Raw genomic sequence first — 26,525 nt, 5'->3', positions numbered from 1 at the left:
ACGAGTTTCGTCCAGTCATTCATTGTGCATTGCAAAAATATCCACAACAGGCAAATTCGAGCCGTAACGCACTTGCTATTTTCCCTCGCACTACGGAGTCATTGTACTCAGCAGGACCTTTCTCACCGCTGTTTTAGCCTATTAGACGGCACTAGATATTATCGTTCACCCTGGTGTGTGTCACACGGGACAACTTGACGTTCGATTGACATAGGGGGACGGTGCTGCGGGGGAATAAATTCACAACTTCCAGAGGCCCTTATTCACAACCTACTTGTACGCGCACTGCCCAGAGTGCATTGTTACATAGGGTAAGCCCGCATAGAAGTTAGAGCGAACAACACTGTCAAGCCCTTGTTACGATACTGGCGTGATTCCTGGAAAGAGCTGCGTTGTATGAGGAAGACGTTGCATTGATTTTGGCGAGGCGACTGCGCACTTTATCCAGGTAATACGCTATATTTTGTAGAGGCCATTAGTAATAAGAACAGTAAGGTATGCGTGTATATGTGAAAAGGGCGCTGAGCAGAATTTTTAGGCAAGTAGTTACTATTCACGTGTGCAACGCACTCAGAATTGGTAGACATAAACGCTCCTTAGAGTTTTGCGCGTTTAATCTGGCCGTATGCCTAAGAGAGGTATTTGCAACAGTCTTAGCTATTCGCTTCTTTATTTGAAGTAGTTATGCGTATGATGTGGGCAGACCCTTAACGAAGAATTTTTTGGAACAACTCGCTGAAGGCCTTAACTATTTGGCTAATGGGACTATTCAGAAAGCAGCCTTGCTCACTTGGCTACCGTATTGACCGGGAGCTCACTACGCACACCGACTTAAGGAATGCCCCAAGCTATCCCATGGTACGACTTAATGTCGGTGGTCATGTTAGAATACAGATGTCACTTTTATGCAAAATGAGTGCACGTTGCTGTGCGATGACGTGTATATAGCGACGACGAGGTAGTGAGGAATAAACAAAATACAACAAACAAATAGACTTTATCCAAATCTTCGAAAAGGGCAGCAATAACTTCTTCGTCCTTTTTTTGCCCAAGTTTTCTCACGCTGCTTGTTTGTCCTCGCCACTGGCACATACGTGCGGTAATATTCCCTTTCCAAAAAAACCTCGTCCCGAAGATGCAGGTTCATAAAGCAGAAAAAAAGTATAATACCTGAAGGTATCACTTCATCCGAAGCACGTGAATAATTCGAAGCAAATGTTTACAGTACGTTGAACAATGGGGGTCAGCTATAACAGCAGCGTAATTATGTCACTGATGCACTGAAGAACCTCGTCCTTGTAAGGTATGAAGTACCTCCACAACATTTTTTCAGAGGGCTCACGACGAATGGGGTTCCAGACCCACACTTAATCCACCAAGTTGTGTGTGACAGGTGTGTGCTAGAGAATATAGTGCCGGGTGTCACACTTCTGTTGTTCGATGACCTCAACTGGGCATGTTCCCGAGCTTCTTCTGGTCGCTTCGTAAAAAAAATTCGGGAGATCCCACGTACCTTGAGAATCAGTGCTATGCGAAGTATACGCACGCATGCTGGCTGTGTCGTACTTTTTTTATTGAGCAAAACATTACAAGGTTGCACTCAATATCTGTACGAATGCGCACACAGACAAGGTAATTAGCCACATATACTTTATATCACTAGTTGTTTACAGCTGCGTACAATGATATTACAGTGATGTTCACAGTTGCGTACAGCAACGTGGATAGAAGCAAGTAGTAAGCTGATAAAAAGCCCTGCTTTTCGCGAGGAACGAAGCCCTGGACACTGCTCCATAAACATTCTTAAGATGATAGCCCCTCACTACAACTGATGTTACCCGACTTGACTGCTGTATCATAGGAGTACATGTGTAAAGTTTAAAAAATATAAAGAAAAAATTGGCATGTTGCGATCAATATGGTCTGAAAGATAGTTCCGAGACATGGAAAATTAGAATCGGAAACGTACATGGCATGGCTTTGTAGTAGTATATTTGATTGCCATGCAGAATTCTAGGGATCAGTCTTAGCTGGGAATGTCATTTATTCTTTGCATTCTTCCGGCTAACGCTGCCATGTCCGTTTTTTTAACATCAAACCTAGCACTTCACGTGTGTCTTTTCACCGTTTCTAGATAGATATAAACTATAAAACATCTGTGGCATATACCTGCATACCAGTGGCACATACCCGCTCAAGGGTATGTGCCACAGTTCATTTTCAAAGTGTTTATTGACGCACGTGACGAAATATGGATATTATTTATGTCATGAATCGTTTCCCTCAAACTAATCTGCCTCCCATACTAGTTTTCGTTTACACCAACGGGATGATCTTAAAAGGACGGTCATGTAAGCGGCCAGATAGATAGATAGATAGATAGATAGATAGATAGATAGATAGATAGATAGATAGATAGATAGATAGATAGATAGATAGATAGATAGATACCCAGGGTGCCTACAGTACACAAAGAAATGCTTCGTCTTTAAAACTCAGGCTTCCGTCACATGGGCATCGTTGTCATAGGAATCATGACATCGAACATTGTTGCGACGCCACGGCCGTAAATGAGGCTAATTGGCATTGCTGAGCAGTGTCCTGGCAAGCCATGTTGTACGCGAATGTGAGCTAGAGTAGGATGTCGTCTCAGTTCTTGTTCACTACGTTCACGAACAGGCTGATCAGTGATTATCCAAGGTCCTGTTGAGACGTTCTGTCAGCCCATTGGTCTCGGGATGGTATGCTGTTCTCCTCCTGTGAACGTTACCAATTAAACACAAAACACGGTACAAGAGCACGGCCATGAACGCAGTACCTCTGTCAGTGATAATTAATGCAGGTGCACCTTGACCTAAAACGATGTCCTCAAAAAAGAAACACGCCACTTCAGCCGCTTCTGCCGATTGCAGAGCTCTTGTCTCAGCGTATCGTGTGAAGTGATTGGTTGCCTCGCTTATCAACGTTTCCTGTGGTAGACGTTAGAAAATGGCCTTTAAAATTCTTGCATATTTGTGCACATGGTGTTGTTGGTACCTAAACAGGCTGCAACAGACCGGCTGGCTTTACCTGTGGTCGTTTGAGGTACTGACAGCAAAAGCATGTCTGAACGTAAGTTTTAACTACCATTGAAAGTTCAGGCCAGTAGTAGTGCTGTCTAGTACTTGACATTGTCCGCGTTTAGCCTAAGTCACCGGTGGTTGGCTGGTTGTGACAGGCGTACATGATTTCTGCTCGAAGCGGTGAGGTAGCAGCGAATAAGTAGCTGCTTCCACTAGGCGAGATGTTCTTGTACACTAACATCATAACACAAGTACTATGACGCTAGCACTTTGGAAATAAATTCAGCACGCTATCGATTTGGCCATCGAAGTAATGAATAAGCAGTAATATTTCGGCATTGTTCCGCTACTGGCATGAAAAAGCGGCAGTATCGATAACGCCCCAAAAAAAAACGTCGTGTTGTCGTCATGATCTGCTGCTTCAATGGAAAACTGAGAAAGACAGTCGGCATCAGCGTGGGGTCTACCCGGTCGTAGGTAATGGTGAGGTTCAACTCTTGGAGCAGAATATCATTCAAATTATTTATTCAGGAGAATAAATGGCAATCGTTGATTACTGCGAAGGAACATTCACATACGGGCGCAACTTGATGAATGCCCATATCATTTTGATAGCTTCTTTATCGGTCGCCATGCAATTTACCTCAGTTAGGAACAGCGTCCTTCTGGAAGAGGCGACCACCTTTCCGCTGTCGTGATACTACTGTATAAATGCTGCTCCGAGACCCGCCTTACCAACGTCTGTGTGCAATATGGTCGGCGCGTCTTCACCGAAGTGGGCGAGGACGGCAGGCGTTTGCGTGCGCTGATGAAGCTCGTGAAGTGCCAGTTGGTGTTTTCCCCATGCGAAGGCGAAATCTTGCCTGGTGAGCTGTGTCAATGGTCACGCAATGCCTGAAAAATTGTCAATTAAACGCCAGTGGTTCGCCCACATTCCGAAGGATCGCTGAAGTGATTTTTCGTCAGATGGGGTTGGGAAATTCGCAACGGCAGCAGCAAGGAATCAGGTAAGAACGCTTGGCTGCTGGCGACGTGACTGAGGAATGAAAGTTTGTAGAAGCAAAAGTGACATTTTTAGGGCTTCAGTGTAATACCGCCCAAACGTATTGAGTCAAAAAGCTCTTTTAGCCTTTTGAGTGCTCCTCGGACGTTACACAAAAGAGAATCACGTCGTCAAGCTACACTAGACAAGTCTGTAACATAAGTTCTGAATGTATGGTGTCCATTAGACGCTGAAATGTAGCTGGTGCAGAACACTAACTTAAGCAGGCATCTGAATTTCGTAAAGTCTGCCGGGCGTGAAAAAGCCGGCTTTCTCACCGACTGTCTTAACTTCAGATTGCCTACGACCGCTCTTCAAGGTAATTGACAAAAATTAGCACGCGCGTAGTAACCTATCCAGGGTGTCATCAATACGTGACAGTGGATTAGCGTCCTTTGTGCATCTGTTGGGCTTCCGTTGGTCGACACAAGAACGCAAGCTACCATTCATTTTTAGGGGCGAAACTCCTTAAAGCAGCACCCGTTCGTCCCTCGTCGTAGTGCGTAACCAGTTTTAAGCTTTGACCTGCAGGGTGGTGCTGGTGGGAGATTTCTCCTGTGCGTTGTTGAACAATAAAAAATTTGCAGCGTGCGCGTTAACTAAAAGCCGAATTCTCCTGTTTCTCATTTCCAATCAACAGCCATTGGCATCCACATTGAGCACTATCTGACAAGAAAGGGTTGTTAGGTTATACTCGCTGGGCATAACCTCCTTGGTTTTAGAAAGCTTTAGCGAGCGTTGGGCCAAAGTGCCATGAATACAGTGAACTAATAAGTGCCATGAATACAGTGCCATAAATACAGTGAACTAGTATATACCATGAACTCGAGGTGGTTAAAGGTGGGAAGTAGAAATGAAGCGCAAGCAGTGAGAAAGTGTGCGTGTGCCCCCTCTCGTTTAGTCCTTGAAATGTCTGCTGGCCGTATGTCAGTGCTTCTATATGTGCAATATATGATAAAAAGATGCGAGATGGTGGTACTTGGAGTGTTGACTAGATGGATGAACGGACACACAAACAGATGCATGGACGGACGCACGATGGCTGCACGGACGGATGGACGCATGAACGGGCGAAGGGGTGGATGCATTGACGAACGCAGGGACGGACACGCGGATGTACGTGCGGACGCACGAACAGGCGCACACACGGACGGGCGGATGGACGCACGGACGGTAACACAGATGGACGCACGGACGGTAACACAGATGGACGCATGGACGGACGGAAGCAAGAAATAATGGACGAACGCATGCTTCGCCTCACTCTCCATCATTCACCCCGTGGATATGCTGCCATTTTTTAACAAGTACTACTGAAGACGCCCAAGGGTTGTTGAATGGCCGAATAACACCATCTTCCAGCATTGTTTGCACTTCTTTTTCAAATGCCTCTCGCTCTTTCCGGGAATTGCGCTAAAAATTTAGCCGGTGTAGTCTGTAACTGGAATCTGCGGTGATGTGAAGCTGCGTGAGTGGTGTTTGACCAACTCTTAAAGTTTATCGAAAGGCAGTTGCGCTCTGTAGGCTGTCGCAAGAAACGGGTACGAGAGAACAACTCCGTGGCAGAGGTATGACGTTCTCGGCGGTGATGCATAAACGAGGTCGCTAATTTTTATCATGATTAGGTGTGCCCGAGTTTGTAGCAAACGTTACGCCCCTGCCACGAATATTATTCACTTGGTATTTTCGCATGGAATCCATTCCCAATATTACCTATATACAAAATTGCTGACGAATGACGCGGTTCGCGATGAAGGAAAAACTAGTGAGTATGAGTAGGGCCTTGCACTCTTCAAGTGGTGTCATCATGTGACTTCCGGCAATTCTTATATTGCACCCGTACCATGGCGTCTTCCGGCGAGTTGCTGTCTTATCGTCGAAAAGTGTGAGCCGTTATCAACAAGAGCTGTCGCTTGATGGCAATCAATTTTAATGGTAAGGTCAGTGATCACGACTTAGCGCATATCGGTAGGTGTCGTGTTTGTCACGGTCGTCGCTGTAATCGTTGTCTGCGACTTGGTTGTCTTCGCTTGGTTGTTCATCTGTAGTGGGGGCTGTTAGTAATTTTGAGGACTGGCAACTTCAACCGTGGAGGGCGCTGCGCCTAGTTTTACCATCGCGGGCTAGGGAACCAGCCTCTAGTGACGTCGGAAAACCTGCGACAATTCGGTGAACTGTACCACGCTGAAGATGGAGAGCATTGTTGGGGCGTGGCTGAATCTTCTGGTGAGTGATTCGGAGGAGCGTTGTTGTATGCACGTCTAGCATCGCTTGTAGCGTCTCATTTTAAATTTGGTGACCGTCATACTTAGCGTAATAAGGCTGATGAGAAAATGTCCATTGGTGAGTGCCGCGATAGCGGCCAACCCTGTAGACGTGCCCTGCTGCGCCACAATGACTGCACACCAGTGAAGGGTCAGCAGTGCGCCAGGAATAACGTTTGTTACGCTGATAGTTCCACGGCGGTTCTCTATTGAACCACGTCACGCTATACGGGTATTGACCGTACGGCATTCCTTGTGTCAGTGAGACTAGTGTGGGTGGCGACGATATCAGCAGAGTATGAAGGGTAGGTGGTGGGTGAGTCTTTAGAGATGCCGTCATCAGAGGAGCGGTGACTGGACAGCGGGCAGCATTGGCATAAGTAAGGTACCGTTCCACGTCGCCATAGCTCGGTAAACAAACAGCTTGACCAACCTCTTCCCCGACATCAGTGCTAAATGGCAACGCCTGCTTTGGTTCTGGTGGTGGAAATTAACCGAGCTATCAAAGTTCTTCTCGCAGAATCTCTCAGATCACTCACGTAGAGACTTGTTGTTTCTGAAAAGACCTGCCATAATGGAGGTATTTGCGATATATTTTACATTGTTGTCATGCGGGTGATATCATTGCTGAGGGCTTGTTCATTCACTGTGGCTTGTTTGGTGAACTCAGCCACTGTTGCCGGTGCATTGTCACAAGCTCAGGAAGCAGTCGCTCCTGCCCTTCTCGAATGAGATACCGCAACATCCTGTCTTCTGTTATCTCAGGATCGGTATTGCGGGAAGAACGGGCCATGTCATCAGCGAACATAGCAACCCTCTCGTTTGTTTTTTTTATTCGAGCTTCTAGGAGACGCTGTGCTCCTTGCTGTCAACACAAGTAGGCGTGTTGAGCAGCTGGATGCCAAAATCGTCCCACATATTTTAGCTTCCTTCTCGGTTAATGTACCGCGCCTAGGGATTGTGTTTCAACAAAACACAAATTAGAAAGCTTGTTTTAAATGTGGTCATTGCTTATTTCCATCAGGTCAAATGAATTCCGGAAAATAGATGCCTAACTCTAAAATTTTACTTTCTATACTCATTACTTGACCTGTAATTTTTATCCAATGTGCAATTCTTGAAGGGATAACAATTCTAAACCACTACTTTGACAAAGGCGATCTAAGCTATATAGGCGGTAATTTTTTTCAGACGAAAGTATTTGTTTACAAAGCCAACTTTATTGCAAAATATATCATTCAAGGAATGTTGATTACAGCGGTAGTAATAATAAGCTCCGGAAAAAAATTACCGTCTATTCCACTGCCGAATGGTTCATTCATCTACTTTTAAGGTATGCCGGCCGCATTCGCTGCTTTCTGAAATAAGCGATCTTTAAAAAATGCTTTTTCGGTGCAATTTCTTTCTGACACCTATTACTTTTTTTATTATAACTGACTGGAGAACCTCTTGTTTCGAGGCGACACCCACCATTTATTATTTTTTATTCGAGTTTCGTTTGTAATTCCTGCGAACCTAAATATCCACCCCAGGTGGTCGAAATTTCCGGAGCCCTCCACTACGGCGTCTCTCATAATCATATGGTGGTTTTGGGACGTTAAACCCCACATATCAATGAACCTAAATATCTGAGCTATATTCCAAGTGTTCAATGGAGATTATTTTACAGCTGCTATCTGATGGGCTAGCTCTTGGTGAAGATAAGTTCACGAGAGGTGATGTTATCGTGTGGCTGGATTTCAAAGGCGATTACCTCCTTAGCTGAAAAAAGTAGAGAGGTCGTATCTGAGTGGTTAACATTAATCGAGACTTCAGTCATCTGTGCGCTCACTATTTCAGCTTCGTCAGCCTTGCGAAAATGATTACTCCATCAGCGTTAGAAAAAAAATTCCTACAGCTTTGTCATTTTAGCGTGACAACGGCTATCAACGGCTATCAACGGCTATGACAGCGGCTATCATCTTTAGCGTGACAAATCTGTGACATAACTATTACGGTTTGTAGCACCAGCACTTCTACGAGAGCCCTTTGTGATGACGAATACAGCTATATACAAGTCTGGAACAGCATTTTTGTTCGATTTGTTGCGCAGTGCTAGTGGAGGCCAGCCGGGAGAGAAAAATAAGATGAATGCTGGTGGCTTGTGGCGCAATAGTGCAGTTACCGTCCATAGGATAGCATATGTTTTCTTGGCCAATCCTACAGAGCGGGTATGTCCCATGGATTCTAGGCTACTAACAAACAAACAAAGCTTGTGGCGCGAGGCGCCTAGAACGTTGGTGTGCTTCTGGCTTGCTGGATGCCACGCCACTGCTCTAATTCGGCAACTCACTACCGTTCTTAATCGGTTGTACGTCCTCGTCCTTTTATTGAAGCAGCGACTACGGCACATCTGCGTCCGACGTCGTCACGTCGCTACATACTGGTGACTACGGACACGCGTACAAGCTACCAGCGCTGAACAACGGCCTACGAGCTTCGCTGCTTGTTCCAGTCAGAGCAAGCGTCAAGCCTCATGTAAACCCGCCCCTCTCACGATTTTGGACCTCTCACTTAGAGTCATAATTCTAGAAGTTAGCAGCGGCCTTCATATGCAACAATATTTGGATCCAACAGTTCATGTACGAGGTATTAGAATATCATCTTTCGCATGACCTCAAACACCGCATCGTATACTTCTCCTGGAGCTCTCGCCCGCAATTTGACCTGCCAGACGCCGCAATCCAGTTTTACTGCATCGAACGCAATATTTTTCTCATAAGCGAAACCACGGTACCTGGCTCACTACCTTCTAGGACGCCTCCCGCATCATGGCCACTCAAAACCATTGTCCTGCCAACTACCGGCATGCAAGTGACGGAGACCACCCTTCCGCTTCAACAAGTCATTGACTCAGAAACCCATGACCCCAGAAATCACGGATCTTGCCTCCGGTCATCCGATGTGCCGGTTCTACCAACTAGAGCAGCGCCATCTCTCTGCGTCACAGATTTAACGCCAGCCACTGCCCTGTTCCGTGCACCATCAGAATCCCTGCATAAACCCGGTCAGCTCGGCCAAGCTCTCGGCCAAGCCAAGGGACCTGCCTGCAAACTACACACCTGTTCCAACAAGTATGAAAGCCCGCGACACCACTAACACTACGGACCCAGAACCCGCTGTAGCACTGCACGCTATCAGTTTTCCCAGAACACCGGTGCCTGCTGCTCAAATGCTCGTAAACTGTCAGCCCAAACACGACTTCTCCAACGTCTCAAGCGGGAGCCACGGTATTCCAGACATGCCTGGGAAAATTTCCTCCTACCTTTCTGAAAGGCACTCTACGCGCCCTGGTCCCAGACCACAAGCATGATGCCAACGACTGTCTTTGACAGCCATTTCCCTATGCATCCATCGTCTTATCGCCATTTGACGGGGGGCTGCAGCAGTTCTATGCACAGCGCACAACACGTGCTTCACCCAGTATGTCCATCTCGTTGTCGACCGACGCGCTGTTGTTGGCGCTCAATAAGCCGAAATGGATGTCGATTGGCTTTACGTACACCACGGAGGACACACCACTTCCACCGGGAGCATTTATAACGAGCCCCTCTAAGTTATTTACCGCTACCAGTGATGTGTCGCCATCGTGGTTCTCTCCCGCTGCGTGATTCCCTGTGCCACCCAACGGAACTGTTGGACTCTTGTGTACGCCTTCGACTTCAACGACATTTGGACTTTCCTATGGACAGACAGGAACTGTCGCACGTGTACATAGTGTTTATATGCTTTAGGGGCGAAGCTCCTCTTATTCTAACCTTGTCATGCGTCACGCGTAACCAAGAAAGACGAGAAAAAAAAGCAGTATCTTTCAAACAGTATCATAGACAATGCTGCCTCCTAGAAGTATATAAAAACTGCAGTTGAGTGAGGATATTCTCTATGGCGCTGTATCGCTATTCTCCGATTGGCTGCTGCGCGGGCTATGTCTGTCTAGATACGCGGACAACGAGTGCCTCTTTGTCTCCTGGATAGTCGCCGTTCGTGGCGGATTGTTGGTGGGACATAAACGAAGCAGAGCGGCGGGCACGTTAAAGATGCTTGCACTCGGCTTCCATGGCTCACGCCTCGTCGGTGTTACTCGTGCGCCGTCTGCATTCTCGAGCGCGGTCGGACGCATGGCCGCATGCACGAATAGACGGGCGCTTCGCCTCACATATCATCATTCACTTTTCGAATAAGCTGTGGTTTTTCATGCCTCTTTTACATTCATTTTATCGTGTAAAACGCTAGGCGGGAAAACCATGTAGCCCAGCGCTGGTGGAGGCAAGCTGGGGGCAGAAAAAGAAGAGCGCCGGTGGCTTGTGGCGCGATGCGTCTAGAACTTTCATACGCTTCAGGCTGGCTGGGCGCCACGGACACTGTTTCTTTGGGCATCTCGCTTCTGTCCTTCATCAGTTGTACGCCTTCTTCATTTCATTGAACCAGTGACGCCGGCACGTTTGCGTCCGACGCCGGCACGTCACTACAGATTATTTTAATTATTTGGATTTCCTGAGCTCTCGCAGCACAGCACCATCATTATCTAATGAGGGCCACCAAAGAGACAGCAGGACCGTTCCTGAGTTGCAAATTTATCTGCGTGGTGCTGTCCTGGACACATTTGACACCGGACTACTGATCTGCAACACTATATGCTACAAACAAAACGCCAGCATTTATGGCACTGCACCGGACGAGCAGATAGCGCTTCGACCCGATATATCAGCCCCATATATCAGCGCTCACGCTTTGATTTCTGTTGGTCTAGTAGTACCAGCAAAGATAGCTACAACTGAATCTGTCGGCATATTTGTACTGTTGACAAGGGCACAAATCCACCGAGACGGTCCATATAGTAGATATCACAATAATATAAAAGGGCACTGCAGTAGATCTTAAGGTATGTACTTTTGCAGTTAATCAGCTATCATGATCTGTCTTCTTTAGAGCTGATGAAGGTTTCCACATGTCAAGTTCTCAAAATATATTCAAGACGTCCAGCCTGAGTTCAATGAAAACCGTGATCACCAAAGCTAAAGCATTTGCAGGCAAAACGGGTACAAAGTTTCACTGCTGAACTTTCAAGCCAATTGCTTGCACCATATTGGTGTAAGATTTTGGGCTGCTGATGTACTTTCACTTATTTTCTGCGTCAGCCTACCAGCCTGTCCTCGCGGCCTATGTGTTATTCCAGTTATGGTATGTAGATTCTAGCATTTATAAGGTCACGGACCGAAACAAAACGACTATTTCAATAATGTTTGTTTTCAAGTGTCGCTCCTCGACACAACGCGATGTTTATTGCCTATCCCTGAAGCCGTCGCCCTCAACTTCACTCTATTTTGATTACTAAGCGAGTTGGGCATGTCAGAGTATTGTCCACGGTACAGCTGGCAATGACAGCATGGCATAGACGTGTAAGCTGTCACAACTATCCCAAGTTGGCTGATTGAATTTTTCCCTGCTGAACATTTGCAGTGGAGTCATGGTGTTTTCTTCATTTTATAAGGAAAGTGTAACGGTCACTTTCACGTGGAGGATTAATTGAATTTTACTCCATATCCATCAAGCAAAACTAATATGAGGTCAATGGAAGGCATGTTTATTGTTTGCGCTGGCGTTCATTGGCTTTTTAAATGTAAACTGCCCTCGAAAGTTTCTGAAACAGCAAGCCTTTTAGTACGCGAGCTCTCACGTTACAGCAAGCCTCTTGGAAGAGCGTTACGCGTGTTAAAATTTCTGACTACTACACACTGGGATAGCAAGAAATGTGTCATTAAAAACCTGAGCAGTGCAAACCTAAGAGCGTTGGCGCTTTGATGTTAATATCATCGTTAGTAGCCTGTCACTATGGAGCAAAGGAAACATAGCCTGTGTTTTCTGTTTTTAAATTCCCGTTTTTTATGCTGTTTTCAATATTAGTAGTTAAAAATTATGTAAACTGTTACGGTTGCATATACCGGCAGTATCACCGTGATCATTTCTGAATAGCGTCGGGACATCGTTACGCTCTTAAGCGTTCAGTCCTGTACTCCTTTCACCAAAATGAAATCATATACTTGACTGAATAACTGAGTAAGTGATTAACTATTTCATTATTTTAAGTGTAAAATCTTTTTTGTACGTTCGCGTTGATTGTCTGCCGTGAACGCCGTAGCATTTTTGGGTGACATTGATGGTTATTTCACATACATAACAACGTGCGGTGAGTTCTTCATTAGGGGGCAGTATCGTTCAAAGCAGCTCCTCATCCTTGTTTGAGTCGGAAAGAAAAAGAGCTGAGTAAACTAGATCCGCCTTTCCGACAGTAAAAAGAGAGACCGACCAATAGTTAAGCGTGATATCAAAGGTCCTTGCTCCTTTTTCCTAACAAACAAGATATGTGGTTTTTTTAAAGATGTGGATGCAAAACCCGAAATTAGGCTGAACTTCAGGGGAGCGTGGAATTATCTAAAACAGATAGAATAAACGATTCATTACGTTCCTTCTTGAATTTCTAAACTTTTTTGAAAATTTTAGACATAAGGCTTTATTTTTGCGGATCTCATCGAAAAAAAGATATACAGCCCTCTATTCAAGCGACTGTCTGCCGTACTTCACTGTTTTTCTGTTTACTGTAGCAATAACAACCTTGCCATCTCAAGGCTCTAACCATGCAGCGAATTCTCTAGAATGTGTGTAGAAATCTTAAATGCGAAGCATTTCTTAGCAAACTTCGGCAACTTTGGGCGTATCTATCTATCTATCTATCTATCTATCTATCTATCTATCTATCTATCTATCTATCTATCTATCTATCTATCTATCTATCTATCTATCTATCTATCTATCTATCTATCTATCTATCTGTCTGTCTGTCTGTCTGTCTGTCTGTCTATCTATCTATCTATCTATCTATCTATCTATCTATCTATCTATCTATCTATCTATCTATCTATCTATCTATCTATCTATCTATCTATCTGTCTGTCTGTCTGTCTGTCTGGCTGTCTGTCTATCTATCTATCTATCTATCTATCTATCTATCTATCTATCTATCTATCTATCTATCTATCTATCTATCTATCTATCTATCTGTCTGTCTATCTATCTATCTATCTATCTATCTATCTAACTCTCTATCTGTCTGTCTGTCTGTCTATCTATCTATCTATCTATCTATCTATCTATCTATCTATCTATCTATCTATCTATCTATCTATCTATCTATATATCTATCTATCTATCTATCCATCTATCTATCTATCTATCTATCTTTCTATCTATATATCTATCTATCTATCTATCTATCTATTTACGTTTGGGTGCTCTCGTGGTCACCCACTTAATTTCGCATGAACCAAAATTAGCATTGGGGGGGGTAATATGCATTGACGAATATGACGCACTGGTGAAGACATAAATAATGCCACAATCCCGTCGCGTACGTCGTCCAACACTTCCCGTCAGACAGTCGGCACATAAGCACAAGTGGATATGTGCCACATGTGATTTACACTTAGTATCTACAAACGAAAAACACATGGGCAACAGACGAAAAAACACATGGGCAACTTTAACTCACTAGCGCTAAGAAATACTCGTCATCTGTAGCGTCAACCCGACGAATACAAAAATAAATGTCAGGGCCCCAGCTGATATTAAACTCATGCATTCTGCGTGGCAATGAAGCATTTTACCACAGAGCTACGCGAGGTCTCGGAACTATTTTTCAAATAGACGATAATCTTCGTGAAACATGAATAGTGGTAGCAGTGCTGCCTGCAGAATTTTACAAACAATACATATATACTCTTTGATACAGCCGTCAAGCCGGGTTAACGTCAATTCTGGTTAGTTGCTATGCGCTTGAGTTAATTTATGTCGCAGTGTCGAGGGCCAGCATCCTCGCGAGCATCATCGCTTCATATCAGCTTATGGTGTTGTTAATAGGAATATTCCTGCTGGCATCATTGCGCAAGTCCAAACAGCTGGGTAAATAAACATCTGCAACTTTTCAACATATTTATTCTAAGCGTGAATCATTTGTACATATATTTACCCTCATTTCTTGACGCTTCACTAAAAAAAAAAAATTGCAACATGGTCACCCTCACTCCGCATGCTTCGCATAACGCTGATTTGCAGGTACGTGGGATTTGTCGAATTTTTTTTTCAGTACAGTTTTTTGCTCAGCGTTCAGTCCGCTTCCATCGGTGGAATGAATATCTACAACACTGAATGGTGGAGGCGATAACAGTTGTACTGCCGATGAAAGCGGGAAACTGAAACCTCGTGTGGTTTTTGCAGGCTTCATCAAGTTTTGTTTATTATTTGACAAATAAAATTGTGGTCATTTAGGGCACACACACACACACACACACACACTTTTTTGTTGTCATTATGAGCGGCGGCAGATGCCGTGCTTATGTTTCTTCGCTGTTTGCAGGCAGCCATGCAAGCATGTGAGCACACCACTGGCAGCGCAACCAGGCGCCTCTTTGAAAGCATGAGAAAGAAAAACGAAACAATAGTCTCTGGTGCAGCCTAAAGCTGCCTCAAGTGCGTCCAATACTATTTCAAGATATGTTTGTTTTAGGCAAAATAAGTTTACCTGCGAGGATATGCTGTCGTATAGCAGTAGATTCGGTCTAGCGGCTAAGGTACTTGACTGCTAACCCACAGGTCGCTGGATCGAATCCCGGCTGCGGCGGCTGCATTTCCGATGGAGGCGGAAATGTTGTATGCCCATGTGCTAAGATTTGGGTGCATGCTTAAGAACCCCAGGTGGTCGAAATTTCCGGAGCCCTCCACTACGGCGTCTTTCATAATAATATGGCGGTTTTGGGACGTTAAACCCCATAGATCAAACCAAATCATTTAGCAGTAGATTGACCATATCGCTATTCAGTACCGCTAGCAGGCCTGTTTTGTCGACTTTCAACATCAAGTTAAAGGTATAATTCCTTTTTTATAGGACAAAAGCATGCTCGTTTCCGCCGATGTGATAAACGATCTTCTCATTTGTGTCACGATCAGGAAAGTTTTTTCGAGCAGTAGACAATCTTTTTACGGTGTTATATGGTTAGTGTTTTGGACAATAAATGCGTGTCAGTAAAAACTCGGTGTTTCTGAGCGTCTTCCTTTTCCCCTGTCATTTGCCTCTCGTAGCCATTTTACTGAACACCTTAAAGTTACCATATGTCTTTTCGCTTGTGCGTTAAGCTGTTTTAGCATTTTACACGTGCAAAGAAAGCAAGGCAGATTACTTGCACTGCACCACGTTTATTTTTTGTTAATTGTTTTCTGTGTAGGTTAACATGCAGGGCGACGACATCGTGATCTCCGGCTTTTCCGCCTACTTCCCGCAAGCGGATCACATGGTCGAGTTCAAGGAAAAGCTCTACGCGGGCGTAGAAATGGTCACCGAGGACGACTTGCGATGGCCTCCAGGTGTGTTTAGGAAGCCTTTTAATTCTGCACAGTGTTCAGTGACATGCTACAGCAGAAACTCAGGCGCTGCCACAGTCAATGCAATTCCACTTACTACATTATCTAGAACACTGTGCAGCGCCAGTTATTCTAGCACCAAACTGAAAAGTACAATTCGGAAAATGTGCACACAACAGGTACCCGACAGAAAGAAGAACCAGCATACGGTAAATAAAAATTTTTTTTCCAACAACAGCACGACGAACTATTCATGAAGACACAAACGTACAATAGTTTTTGACAACTATTTTCTTACCCCTACTTTCCACATTCTTGTCAACTGAACTACAACGAGCTCAGTTTGTTATTTAAGTATTTAAGTAACATAATTTTTTTACGCGTATGGTAGGCCAGCATTATACTGCTATCTGCCAGCACGGCACTCGCGCTACATAAAGGAAGTCTTTGTTTCTCACAGCAGTACTTCTCAGCGTTGCGTTGTGTAAGCTACAAAACCTAGCTTCAGTGATACGAATAGATATATGGGTACTAATTGTGAGTTTGTTAGGGTAGTGTAGAAACTATAACACATTCGTAAAAAAACAGATTGAACAAAAAACGCACTCTTCTGAGATGATCAGGGGCCCTATGCAGGATCCGCCGAGTTTCGCAAAACTCTGCATACTCCCGTCATCTGGTGACACCCCCTTACGAACGAGCCAACAGGACGAAAAAGCCAAATTCACCCCTCAGCACGCTGCATTTCATTGGTTACGATGGAGCCAGTCATCGCTTCGAAGACGCACGACTAAGTTAGGGGGTGTTTTCAAACCAGAGGCATCCTCTTTCATTTAATTGTTTGTCGTTTCACTGAGTGAAAATGTGCACCCATGCAATAAAAGGGTCAGAAACTTTCCGCGAAGATATTTTTAAAGGGACAGGTACTTAAATTTATTTTGAAGCTTTTATTGCTTTTATTAAGTCTGTTTTAAAATAATCAGCACGGTGGCCTCTGAGGTGGTCAAAATTTCCAGAGCTTCCCACCACGGTGTCTCTCATAATCATATGGTGGTTTTGGGACGTTGAACCCCACTTGCCAATCAATCAAAGCAATCTGAGATCAGTACTGGCTGAGCGTCTCACAACATCGTGACCGCAGCTAAATTCGAGGCCATGTGTCGGTCTGTACATTCTATCAAGGCCACGTGTCAGCATAAGCAGTGAAGCGCTGCTCGGACAATGTGCGTCGTCTTTGTTGTCATCACCTGCCAGCACCAGAGCACGTGCGGCCGTTTAATTAGCTATTTCGCTGAGCGGTTTACTTGGCAAGTTAGGACAGGACATGCTATGACCGAGCTATTTACAACATGTGATGGTAAGGCCCAGGTAATTACGCCACATCTTCAGAAGAACATGCTGATGAAGCCATGTAATGCTATAAACGTGCTAACTGATGCATGCTAGTTAATGAGCTATCTAAAGTATGGTAATTGACTCGACGTTAACCATGAGTACGCTAAATTAAACCTTGCTAATTAGCCCTTACTAATAATATGACAATTATATCTTGGTAATTATGATTAAGTTTTATAGGTTCATACTGTGCAAGGCTGGAGCCTTGCTAATTCTGGCCGAGATAATTGCATTTTAATTGAACTCTTATTGATTAGGACAAGACAGCTCAGTGCAATGGTCATTAAGCCCCAGTCAGTTAGTTTAATCAAACTTTAGACAGCTGATGCGGTCTTCACTTCTAAGCCGACCACGCACACGAGTAGACGACCAACCTAAAAAGCTACAAGAAGCTAGGCTATCATAATCTCCTCCATGACTCCAGCCTTTCACAAGTAGTGTAAGGCCACCAATTTATTATATATGCAAATAAGCTGCCACATAGCGTTCACCACATCAAAAGCTTGACAGTCACACCGGCACCATCACAGTCCCGAGTTGAACTCGGACTTTTTGAGAATCAACGAGTTTGTATCCGAGTTTACACGTTAATCAGTTTGATTGACAGATGCCCGGGGCAGAGATCGGGTAAGCCCACCACGTTTGCTCTTGCCGAGGAGCAGTACTGACGTTGAACGGCACGATTTATTTATCAGCTTTATCGCGCAGACTATGCCCACACGCACGCTAAAGTAAAAGCGATATCACAACGCGGCTACAATGTTTCGCATTCAATTTTACCGCGCATGCTCACGATGTTGCCAATCACAGCCGCAATACCGCCATAATGCGAGCGCTCCTGGTGGCCAGCTGTCCTTATAACTGTTGATGATGAATAAACTTTATTTTCGTGTCCGGCATGTTTGTCGTCCGGGCTAGACCACACAAGAGGTACCGGGAGACCTTGTCTCTGTACAGCCTCCCTGGCCTGCTGGATTGCCCATTTTTGGTCTTGAACCTCCGAGCTGAGCAGCATAAGTTGCCACTGCTCCCGGAAAACCTCAGGAGAACTTGTTGATAAGCAGGGACATTTCCATAATATATGTTTGTAAGACGCCTTTTCTGTTACACATGTCTTACAGTTATTGTCCGGGTATAAGTTTGGGTAGCTCCTGTGGAGGTGCACAGGGTTCGGGTAGCAATTCGTCTGTAGCTGTCGGTATTCCGGTGCTTCTTGCCTGTTTAGACTCGGATGAGGGGCGGGAAAGACGCGCCTTGCTTCTCTGTAGTGTTGCATGTATTCTGTGTAGCTTGTAAATCGGTCTTTGTGTGGTACGTCGGCGGCGCCAGGGTTGATCGTCGAGCGGTGTAGTCGGGTTGCGCGGCGGGTTAATTCTCGCGACAACTCATGAGACAGCTCGTTAGGATTGGGTGTATCAGTCTCTGTGTGCGCCGGGAACCATACAAGGTGTTTCGGTTCTTCTACTTTGTGTAGTTCTTGGTTATTAACGAGGATTTTGAGGGCTTGCTGTGAAATCCGTCCTTGCGTAAAATTTCTGATTGCTACTTGCGAATCGCTCAGTATGAATGAGTGTTTGTTGGAGGTGATAGCCTTGGCTATGGCTACCTTCTCAGCCTCCTCTATATTGTTTGTTATGACAGAGCACGCATTAATGCAAATGCCGAACATGTCAACCACGACAGCAGTGTGAGCTTTTCGTTCAGGGTATGGGCTAGCATCTACAAAAAGAGATTTACTGTTCGTGCCGTGTGCTTTGAGCAGTGCTTTTGCTCGGTGTTTTCTGTGGTCCGTGTTGATAATGGGGTTCATGTTTTTCGGTATCGGGTTAGAAATGATCTTATCTCTGTATTAGGGATGTAATTTTTTACACCATGTTGTGCATGGTACATGATCCCTATTCTACTCATTATATTTCTTCCCATTTTAGTTTTACTGAGCCTTTCAAGCTGGGATATCCGCTGAGCTTCTATAATCTGTTCAAGCGTATTGTGCAGTCCTAGCTGAAGAAAAATGTTTGTGCTAGCATACCCAGGTATTTCTATCGCTTTTTTGTAGACCTTCCGGATGAGTGTATTTATTTTGTTAGTTTCAGCTTTTTGCCAGTTGTGGTATGCTGGTACATACGTTATGTGACTTATGACGAAGGCCTGAATTAGACGAATTACGTGGGCTTCTTTCATACCTCGGTGTTTATTCGTGACCCTGCGAATCAGTCTTATCGCATTCGAGACTTTGGTGTTTAGGCTGCATAAGTCTCGCCGTTGGCACCATTAGCCTTGATGACTAATCCCAGTACCCGTATTTTTGGAACTGTTGGTATAGCTGTGCCCTCCTGTGTATGAATCCTAAGTTCCTCATATTGCTGCTCGTTTTCCTCTGACTTGCGTAGTCTGCCTCTGATTGCTGGCCTGTAGAGAAGAAGTTCTGATTTCTCCGGGGAGCATGTGCGTCCTGTGTCTTCCAAGTATCGCTCAACTATTCCTATTGCTTCTTGGAGTCTCTGTTCTATGTAGCCGTCGCTGCCATCACTGACCCATATTGTGATGTCATCCGCATAGATAGAGTGATAAAATCCCGGGATTTTAGGGGCGAAGCTCCTTAAGGCGTGGGCTGTGCGTCCCCTGTATGTAGCCACCTCTCGTTTAGTTCTTGCAGTGTTCACTAGATGGCGCTACTTGTAGCTTATGATGAAAAGATGCAAGATGTTATAAACTAGACGGCGGTATTTGTAGTTGATGATAAGAGATGCGAGATGTTACAAAAATAGGAATGATGTCACATAGGGCGCGTGTCATTGGTGGAAGGCAATCGTTCTATTTAGTGCGGCAACGCACCGTTAGGGGGAGCGTTTTACTAAAATCGAGTGGACAAAAAGTGCGGAGGATTCATGGTTTACCAGGTTTACCTCCGGAGCTTCGCCCACTCATCATCATTCACTTCGTGGATATCGCTGCACTTTTTTATTTCACTCTTTCGGTAGTCCAATCATGATTAGATTAAAGAGCATTGGTGATATTACGGAGCCCTGTGGAGTGCCTCTGCAGCCGAATTCTTGGAGATCAGATGTAAGGCTTCCTAAGATGAGCCTTGCTTTCCTGTTGGTCAAGAAGTTTCTGACGTAATTAGAGGCTCGCTAACCTATGTTTAAGCTCGATATGCGGCTGAGAATTGTTTCATGAGCTGCATTGTCAAATCCTTTCTTGAGATCCATACTGGGTATGGCTCGTGTGGATCTTGTGGGGTAGTCTATGATTTGATGTTTAATCTGTAGCATGGCGTCTTGGGTGGCTAGGTGACGACGGAAGCCTATCATCGTGGGGGGTAGTACTCACAATCCTCAAGATAGTTGTTGGCTCTATTTAAAAATGCATGTTTCATTACTTTTGCTACGCATGACGTTAATGAGGTGGGTCAGAGATTTGCTTTGCTGATTGGCTTTCCAGGTTTTGGTATAAGGATTGTTATAGCCTCTTTCCACGCGTCAGGTATTTCCTCTTCTGTCCAACATTTGTTTGTATCCAGGTAAAAATTCTATGGATTCACTGTCCAGGTTACATAATTCTCGGTTGGTGACTCCATAGGGTCCCGGTGCTGATTTTACATTTAATTTGTGGAGCACCGCTCTCTTCTTTGCAACCTCAAAGTTTTTGTCCATGTTGGGGTTGGCTTCGCCTGTATAGTTGTTATGTTGTAGTGGCGGCGATTTTCGCATGTAGATGTTTTGTAGATCTGTCATTAGCTGTTCCTCGTTTCCTTCGTATTCGCATGTGAGACGACGGATAGTGTGTCTCTGTTCAGTTTTGGTGTTGGTGGGATCTAAGAGAAACCTTAGCAATTTACATGTTTGTGATGTTCCACTTTCGGTGCCCATGTCCTTACATATCTCCGCCCATTGTTGCTCACAGTGACTTTCAATGTCTTTATTGAGCAGTGCTATCTTTTTCCAGACTGTTCTGTTGTGTCTTTGCCTCCGCCATTTGTGTTGTAACGCTTCTTTAGTTCGCCACAGGTGAATTAATCTGTTATCGATGCGCTCAACTGGGATACCTGTTTCTACTTCATGTGTGGCTTTCCTAACAGTGTCTATAATGCTCTCGCACCATTGCTCAATATCGTCAGTATGTTCGGTAATAGTTTTTCTGATATCCCGAAATTTATCCCAGTCAACTAGACGTCTCGTGTTACATATGGTCATAATCCTGTCGCTATCGGTGAATGGTACGTGTGTTTCGAGTATGCGATGGTCACTTCCTAAACCATCGAATGTGTTGTACCATGTAGCCCCCGGGGCATTCTTGGTTATTGTAAGATCCAGTGTTGTGTCTCGCTGGGTGCTTGTACCTATTCGTGTGTGTGCATGCGGGTCTGTTATCAGAGTAAGCTGTTCATCTTGTATACTCTGCCATAACCATTTCCCTTTGGGGGTGGTGTAACCATACCCCCATGCCTCGTGTGCGGCGTTGAAGTCCCCTGCTATGATGAGCGGGGCGTTGCCAGCTAATATCACGGCCTGCCTAAATAGAGAGTGAAATTGCTGTCTGTGATTTGACGGACTGCTATATACGTTAAGAATAAATGTGCTGCTCCATTTTGTTTTCCTAGATAGAGGTTCTGTCATTATATGGTTGTATCCACATTCTAGATTATGGGTTTCGACCGTTATCTCTTTCCTTACTAGTGTAGTAAGAGCTTTATTTCCTTCTTCACGCTCGGTACTTACTGACTGGTATCCTGGTAGTGTGGCGAAGCCAGGCGTTTCTTGAAGTAAAATAACATCTGGCTTGTTACCTTGTCGGATGTACTGCTGGATGACAGATTTATTAGCCCTGAATCCTCTACAGTTCCATTGCCATATGCGGGGTTGTCCTTTACCACACCTCACTATAGCTGTTCGTTATTTGTTTGGGAGGCATGAAAATAGGTGAGTGGATGAGAGGGGCTGATGGTTTTGTGGGAGTTGCCTGCAGGGGATATGGTGTGTGCGGTTGTTGGTGAACGTTCGCGACTACACCCTGAAGGTCTGCGGATGTTTTTGGCCTGCGTCCTCGTTCCAGCATTTCTACCCTGGCTGCTAGTGCCCTGAGATCAACAGAAGTCCTAGTGGTGGTTTCCAGGATAGATTGGAACGCGGTTATTAGCTGGTCTACTTTTTTATCAATGTTATCCAACCTTGTTTGTTGCGAGATGCTTTCTTGTTTAGTGCTTGGGGAATCTGTAGTTTTCTGCGTTTTGGCCTTTCGTTTTAACGGAGGGGTAGTTATTTCCATGAGATCGTGGGCTATGGGTGTTTCCTCCTGCATTAGAGTATTTGTTATATTAGGGTTTCTGCGTTTGCCGCATTCGCGTTCCATAGTGAGGAGTTCTATTTGAGCTTGCATCTGTTCAATCATTTCTTTCATTCGTCTGTATTCGTCTTTAAGCCGCTCTAACTCTTGACGGTTGTTGTTATTGCTACTGTTATTATTTTTAACCTCCTGAGGTCCCTCCGGTCGCAAGCCGCGTACTCTATCTGCCCAGCTCACCTTGTTGGCCTCTTAGACGCCAATCCCGACCTGAAACTGGGGTGGGAGCTTGCAGGGCGGCGGTTTCTTGAACCGCAGCGGGGTCTTGTTTGCTGTCGTTTTCCGGGTCTCGATGTCGAGCGCTCTCGTTGACGTCCTCTTGGTGGAGATGAGCTTTGCCTTTGATGTTCTCGTAGTCTGGCCCATTGTCTCTGTTTTACAGTGTAAGGTTTCTTGAACCTGGCCGTGCAGCTTTTATCGGCTGTAACGTGGTCTTTTCCACAGATTTGACAACTAGCGTCGCATCTGTGGTCGTCTTTGGGGTTGCCGCAACCAGCACAAAGTTTATCTTCAGGGCTGGGGCACACGTCACTTCTATGTCCCAGTCTGTTGCACTGTTTGCAGTAGTCAACTCGCTTGCGGTATAGCGTGCACGGTATTATTACTCCATCATAGCACACACTGGAGGGTACCTTGTTTCCACTGAAGAGCACAATGACCGTTGTAGTATTCCCCAGTCGTTTCGCTGTGATGATGCTGGGGTTTATTTCAGTGACACGGTCCGCCCTAATGCTACCGGGCGTTTCTACCAGTGGGATTCCTTCAATTATACCCTTGGCTGTATCGTCTTGCGCTGTTTCATACGCTGCCACTTCATATTCTTTGCCTCGTATAAGTATTTTCTTGATTTTTCTGTACTGGTCAGCTCGGTCGGGGTCTGGTGTGCTCACTAACTTGATGTTCTGTGTCTTGTTGGGGCATATCACGTCGAAGTGCCGGACTTCTGGTGGTGTAGCCGCGGCTTCATGTATGCCTCTGGTTATATCGGTTGGGCCGAGTGCGGCTACGCGTAGGCCTCCTCTTGGTCGGATGACAATTTTGTAGTCTCCCGCTGGCAGCTTGGGCATTCTGCTCGCTTTTTCAATGCGGCTCATTCGTATTTCCTGCGTTTTGGCTTGCGTGTTATGAAAACCGGGTTGTACCTTGTTGTTAAGGGTCGTGGAGTAGACCACACAGGTCGCCGCCAACCTTGGGTTGATGATCATCTAACACGGAATCATCCGCAGTTGCTTTCTGACGAAATAAAGTTTTACCATCTATCCGTACCTTGTTGTTAGCACCATGAACGCCATCAGCGTTCCTGACCTATTCATGTCCGGACTTTCGACGACGTCCGTAGTAGAAGGTGTGCCAGCATTCTTCAATCTTGGAAGTGGCTGGCGATTCATCATCGTGTTGTACGTCCATCGTCCTCGAATCAGCAGCATTGTCTTGCACGTTGCCTGCCGACGCGGTGGATTCCATTGGGTTTACAGCGCCGGCTCCCTTAGGAAACCGGCCTGTTTCGCGAGGCTTAACAGCGTCTCGTGTGGTGTGCACCGAGAAAAGGCCGTAAAAAGACAAAAAAATTGCCCGCAGCTTCCCTCGGGGGAACACTGAGGAGGATGCGGACCATATAATTGGTTAACGGGGTGTTAAAGTGCGACTTACTTGGGTCGATGGCTAAATTGATTAACGTGGTTGTGAAATGGGGTGTTAAATTGCGACTTACTTGGGTCGATGGATAAATTGGTTAACGTGGTTGTAGGAGGGGGTGTTAAATGAGTGAACACGTACACACGTATGCGAAAGGGCGGTGCTGGTCGAAGGGACGTCGATCATTGTGTTTGTGGATTCGTTGGAATTCATTTCACCGCGACCTTGGACGTCGACGCGCCGTACAAACCAACCGACGAGCAGCAACTGAGCGAGCGAGCGCCGACCTTGAGTATATATACAGCACGACGGCGCATGCACTGTCAGCTGTTGAATGTTCTCGAAGCGCGACGCCACAGGCGCGTCCACTGGAGAATGAGGAGAATTGTAGATGTCGAACGCGGTGTGTAGAGGAGGAAGGGTGCACAGATGGTGGAGGAGTGAAGCGCGCGCGGTGTGTAGAGGAGGAAGGGATGCACAGATGGTGGAAGAGTGGGCGACGGCGCGACGGCGCATGCGCGCGCGTCAGCTGTCGAATGTTCGAGAAGCGGTGCGGACGGCGCGGATGGCGCGGACGGCGCCCTACAAGGCGCGAGTATAAGATGCTCCGCATCTAAAAACAGTTGGCCCACCTTGTCTTTCGTATCCTGAGAATCTGGATGACGAGGCAAATCTTCTGATATCACTCTGAGAAATGCACGTGGTGATATTTACTGCGAAGTTGTTCATGGAAGAAGGAGCCGACGTGAAGCGCGTCTGCACTCAACGGCGCTCCTCCTTATGTTTATCTGGAATACTTGATAGGAGCGAAACGAGCAGCTCATCAGTACTGCGTGTGCACCCTTGTTGCCTTCGAGAGTGCAAATTTCCATGCTGCAGGTGGAACAAAAAAAAACCTTTCAGTTGGACCGTGCAAAGAATTTGTTGCACGGCAATTTTAGTTTGCTTCCATTTACTTTGTGTCGTAAGTTTTGGGAGGCACGTCAGCTGATGGCAGGCAGCGTTGTTTTAGTTTCACTCGATTGAAACGTGTCTGACCGGATTTGCCATCCGTGGACGCAGACAGTACGGTGCCAGCATGGTACCCAGCGTAGTTCTGCAGCGCCAGAGACGGCCGAGCGTTTAGAGTTCCTGTTAACTCAGGAAAAAGAAACAGACCCTCACGGGGGCAACAGGAATTAGTAATGTCATTCTGACGACGCGTCATTGGGTCGCTTTGTGGTGTAGTGGATTGCGTTGTGCTCTGAGCAGCTTGATGTTACTGGTTCAATGTTCACATGGGGAACTTTTTCCTTCTCGTTTCATTCTTTGCTATCTGGTTGTAAATATTTTAAAACGCCATATCCGTGACAGAAAGGCATTACAGAGCAGTGGTTCACATTGACATAAAATATTTTTGTGTTAAAAAAGGAAAAACTATTTCCGCCACTGGGAGCTGAACCTGTGGCCTTTCCACCCGCGTCTATAAGAACGTGGTGCTGTTCCAGCTAGGCTACCAAGGCCAGCACTTCAGAAACGCGGCTTGCATTTCTCACGAATTCTCACTCGCATGGTTTTTTACGTTGACGGGGTGGAGCGCTGCCGCCTACTTCAGGTGGCGATGTTAAGTATGGTGGGATGACACTTACTAGCGCCGAGAAAGAACGATTCGGTGACCACACTACTTATAGCACGACCTCCGACAGTGTTCCACAGCAGAAACCTGCAGGTGTGCAATATCTGAAGCCGTGGTTAAAGCATCTCAACAACAGCGTGGGGCAAAGGTCACTCGGTAGTACCGGAAAGTCTCCTCTAAAGAAGCTACGTTTTTCTCTTTCTCTTTGCGTCGGCGTGTCGCGTGAGCTCGTTGTCGGAGTAATGCCGCTGGCAACTACAGCAGTCCCGCTTCTGCGTCGCCCACTACTACAAGTGCAACCGCGCCGACATTAAAACTGCTGCAATAAGCTCCGCAGAAAAGCAACAATGTCGATCAGCGAATGTTGTGCCTTGGTGGAGCTAGGCAGAGGTAAACAAGGCACAACACCGAGGCACGATATCAATAATTGTGGGACATGAAATATCTGTGCACGTTAATGGCTGTATACCTACTGATCTCTAGAGCCCTTCCACGTTGATAAAGTGTGGTGATGTAGTGTATGCATAAGAACCGGCGTAGGTTGCCGGATTACTAAGGAGTGGACAGCGTGTCGTTTCTCTTCCTAATTGATGACACCTTGCGGAAGCTCATAGCGAGTACCAGTAATTGCTATGTGCTTGTTTATGTCATTATATGGGAGATTTTGAATACGATGTGTACCAGTATATGTTAAAAGCTTCAGCTACCCCAGCGGTTAC

The 26,525-nt window shown here is 45.7% G+C and overlaps 1 protein-coding gene across 2 annotated transcripts in view; it reads left to right on the top strand.

Moving 5' to 3' along the window:
* Nucleotides 1-292: 292 nt before the first annotated feature.
* LOC119185144 (fatty acid synthase-like) overlaps nucleotides 293-26,525 on the top strand; it is a 234,243-nt gene continuing 208,010 nt past the window's right edge. For both annotated transcript variants that reach the window (XM_075869607.1, XM_075869606.1), the window contains exons 1-2: nucleotides 293-448; nucleotides 15,683-15,821. In XM_075869607.1, coding sequence (XP_075725722.1) covers nucleotides 15,689-15,821 — 133 coding nt within the window. In that variant the 5' untranslated portion in view covers nucleotides 293-448; nucleotides 15,683-15,688. The remainder of the gene's footprint in view (nucleotides 449-15,682; nucleotides 15,822-26,525) is intronic.

The sequence above is a fragment of the Rhipicephalus microplus genome, chromosome 7, assembly GCF_043290135.1.
Source record: "Rhipicephalus microplus isolate Deutch F79 chromosome 7, USDA_Rmic, whole genome shotgun sequence".
NCBI classification, from domain to species: domain Eukaryota; kingdom Metazoa; phylum Arthropoda; class Arachnida; order Ixodida; family Ixodidae; genus Rhipicephalus; species Rhipicephalus microplus.
The sequence above is the reverse complement of the archived record's forward strand: the minus strand, read 5'-3'. Positions and strand labels throughout refer to the sequence as shown.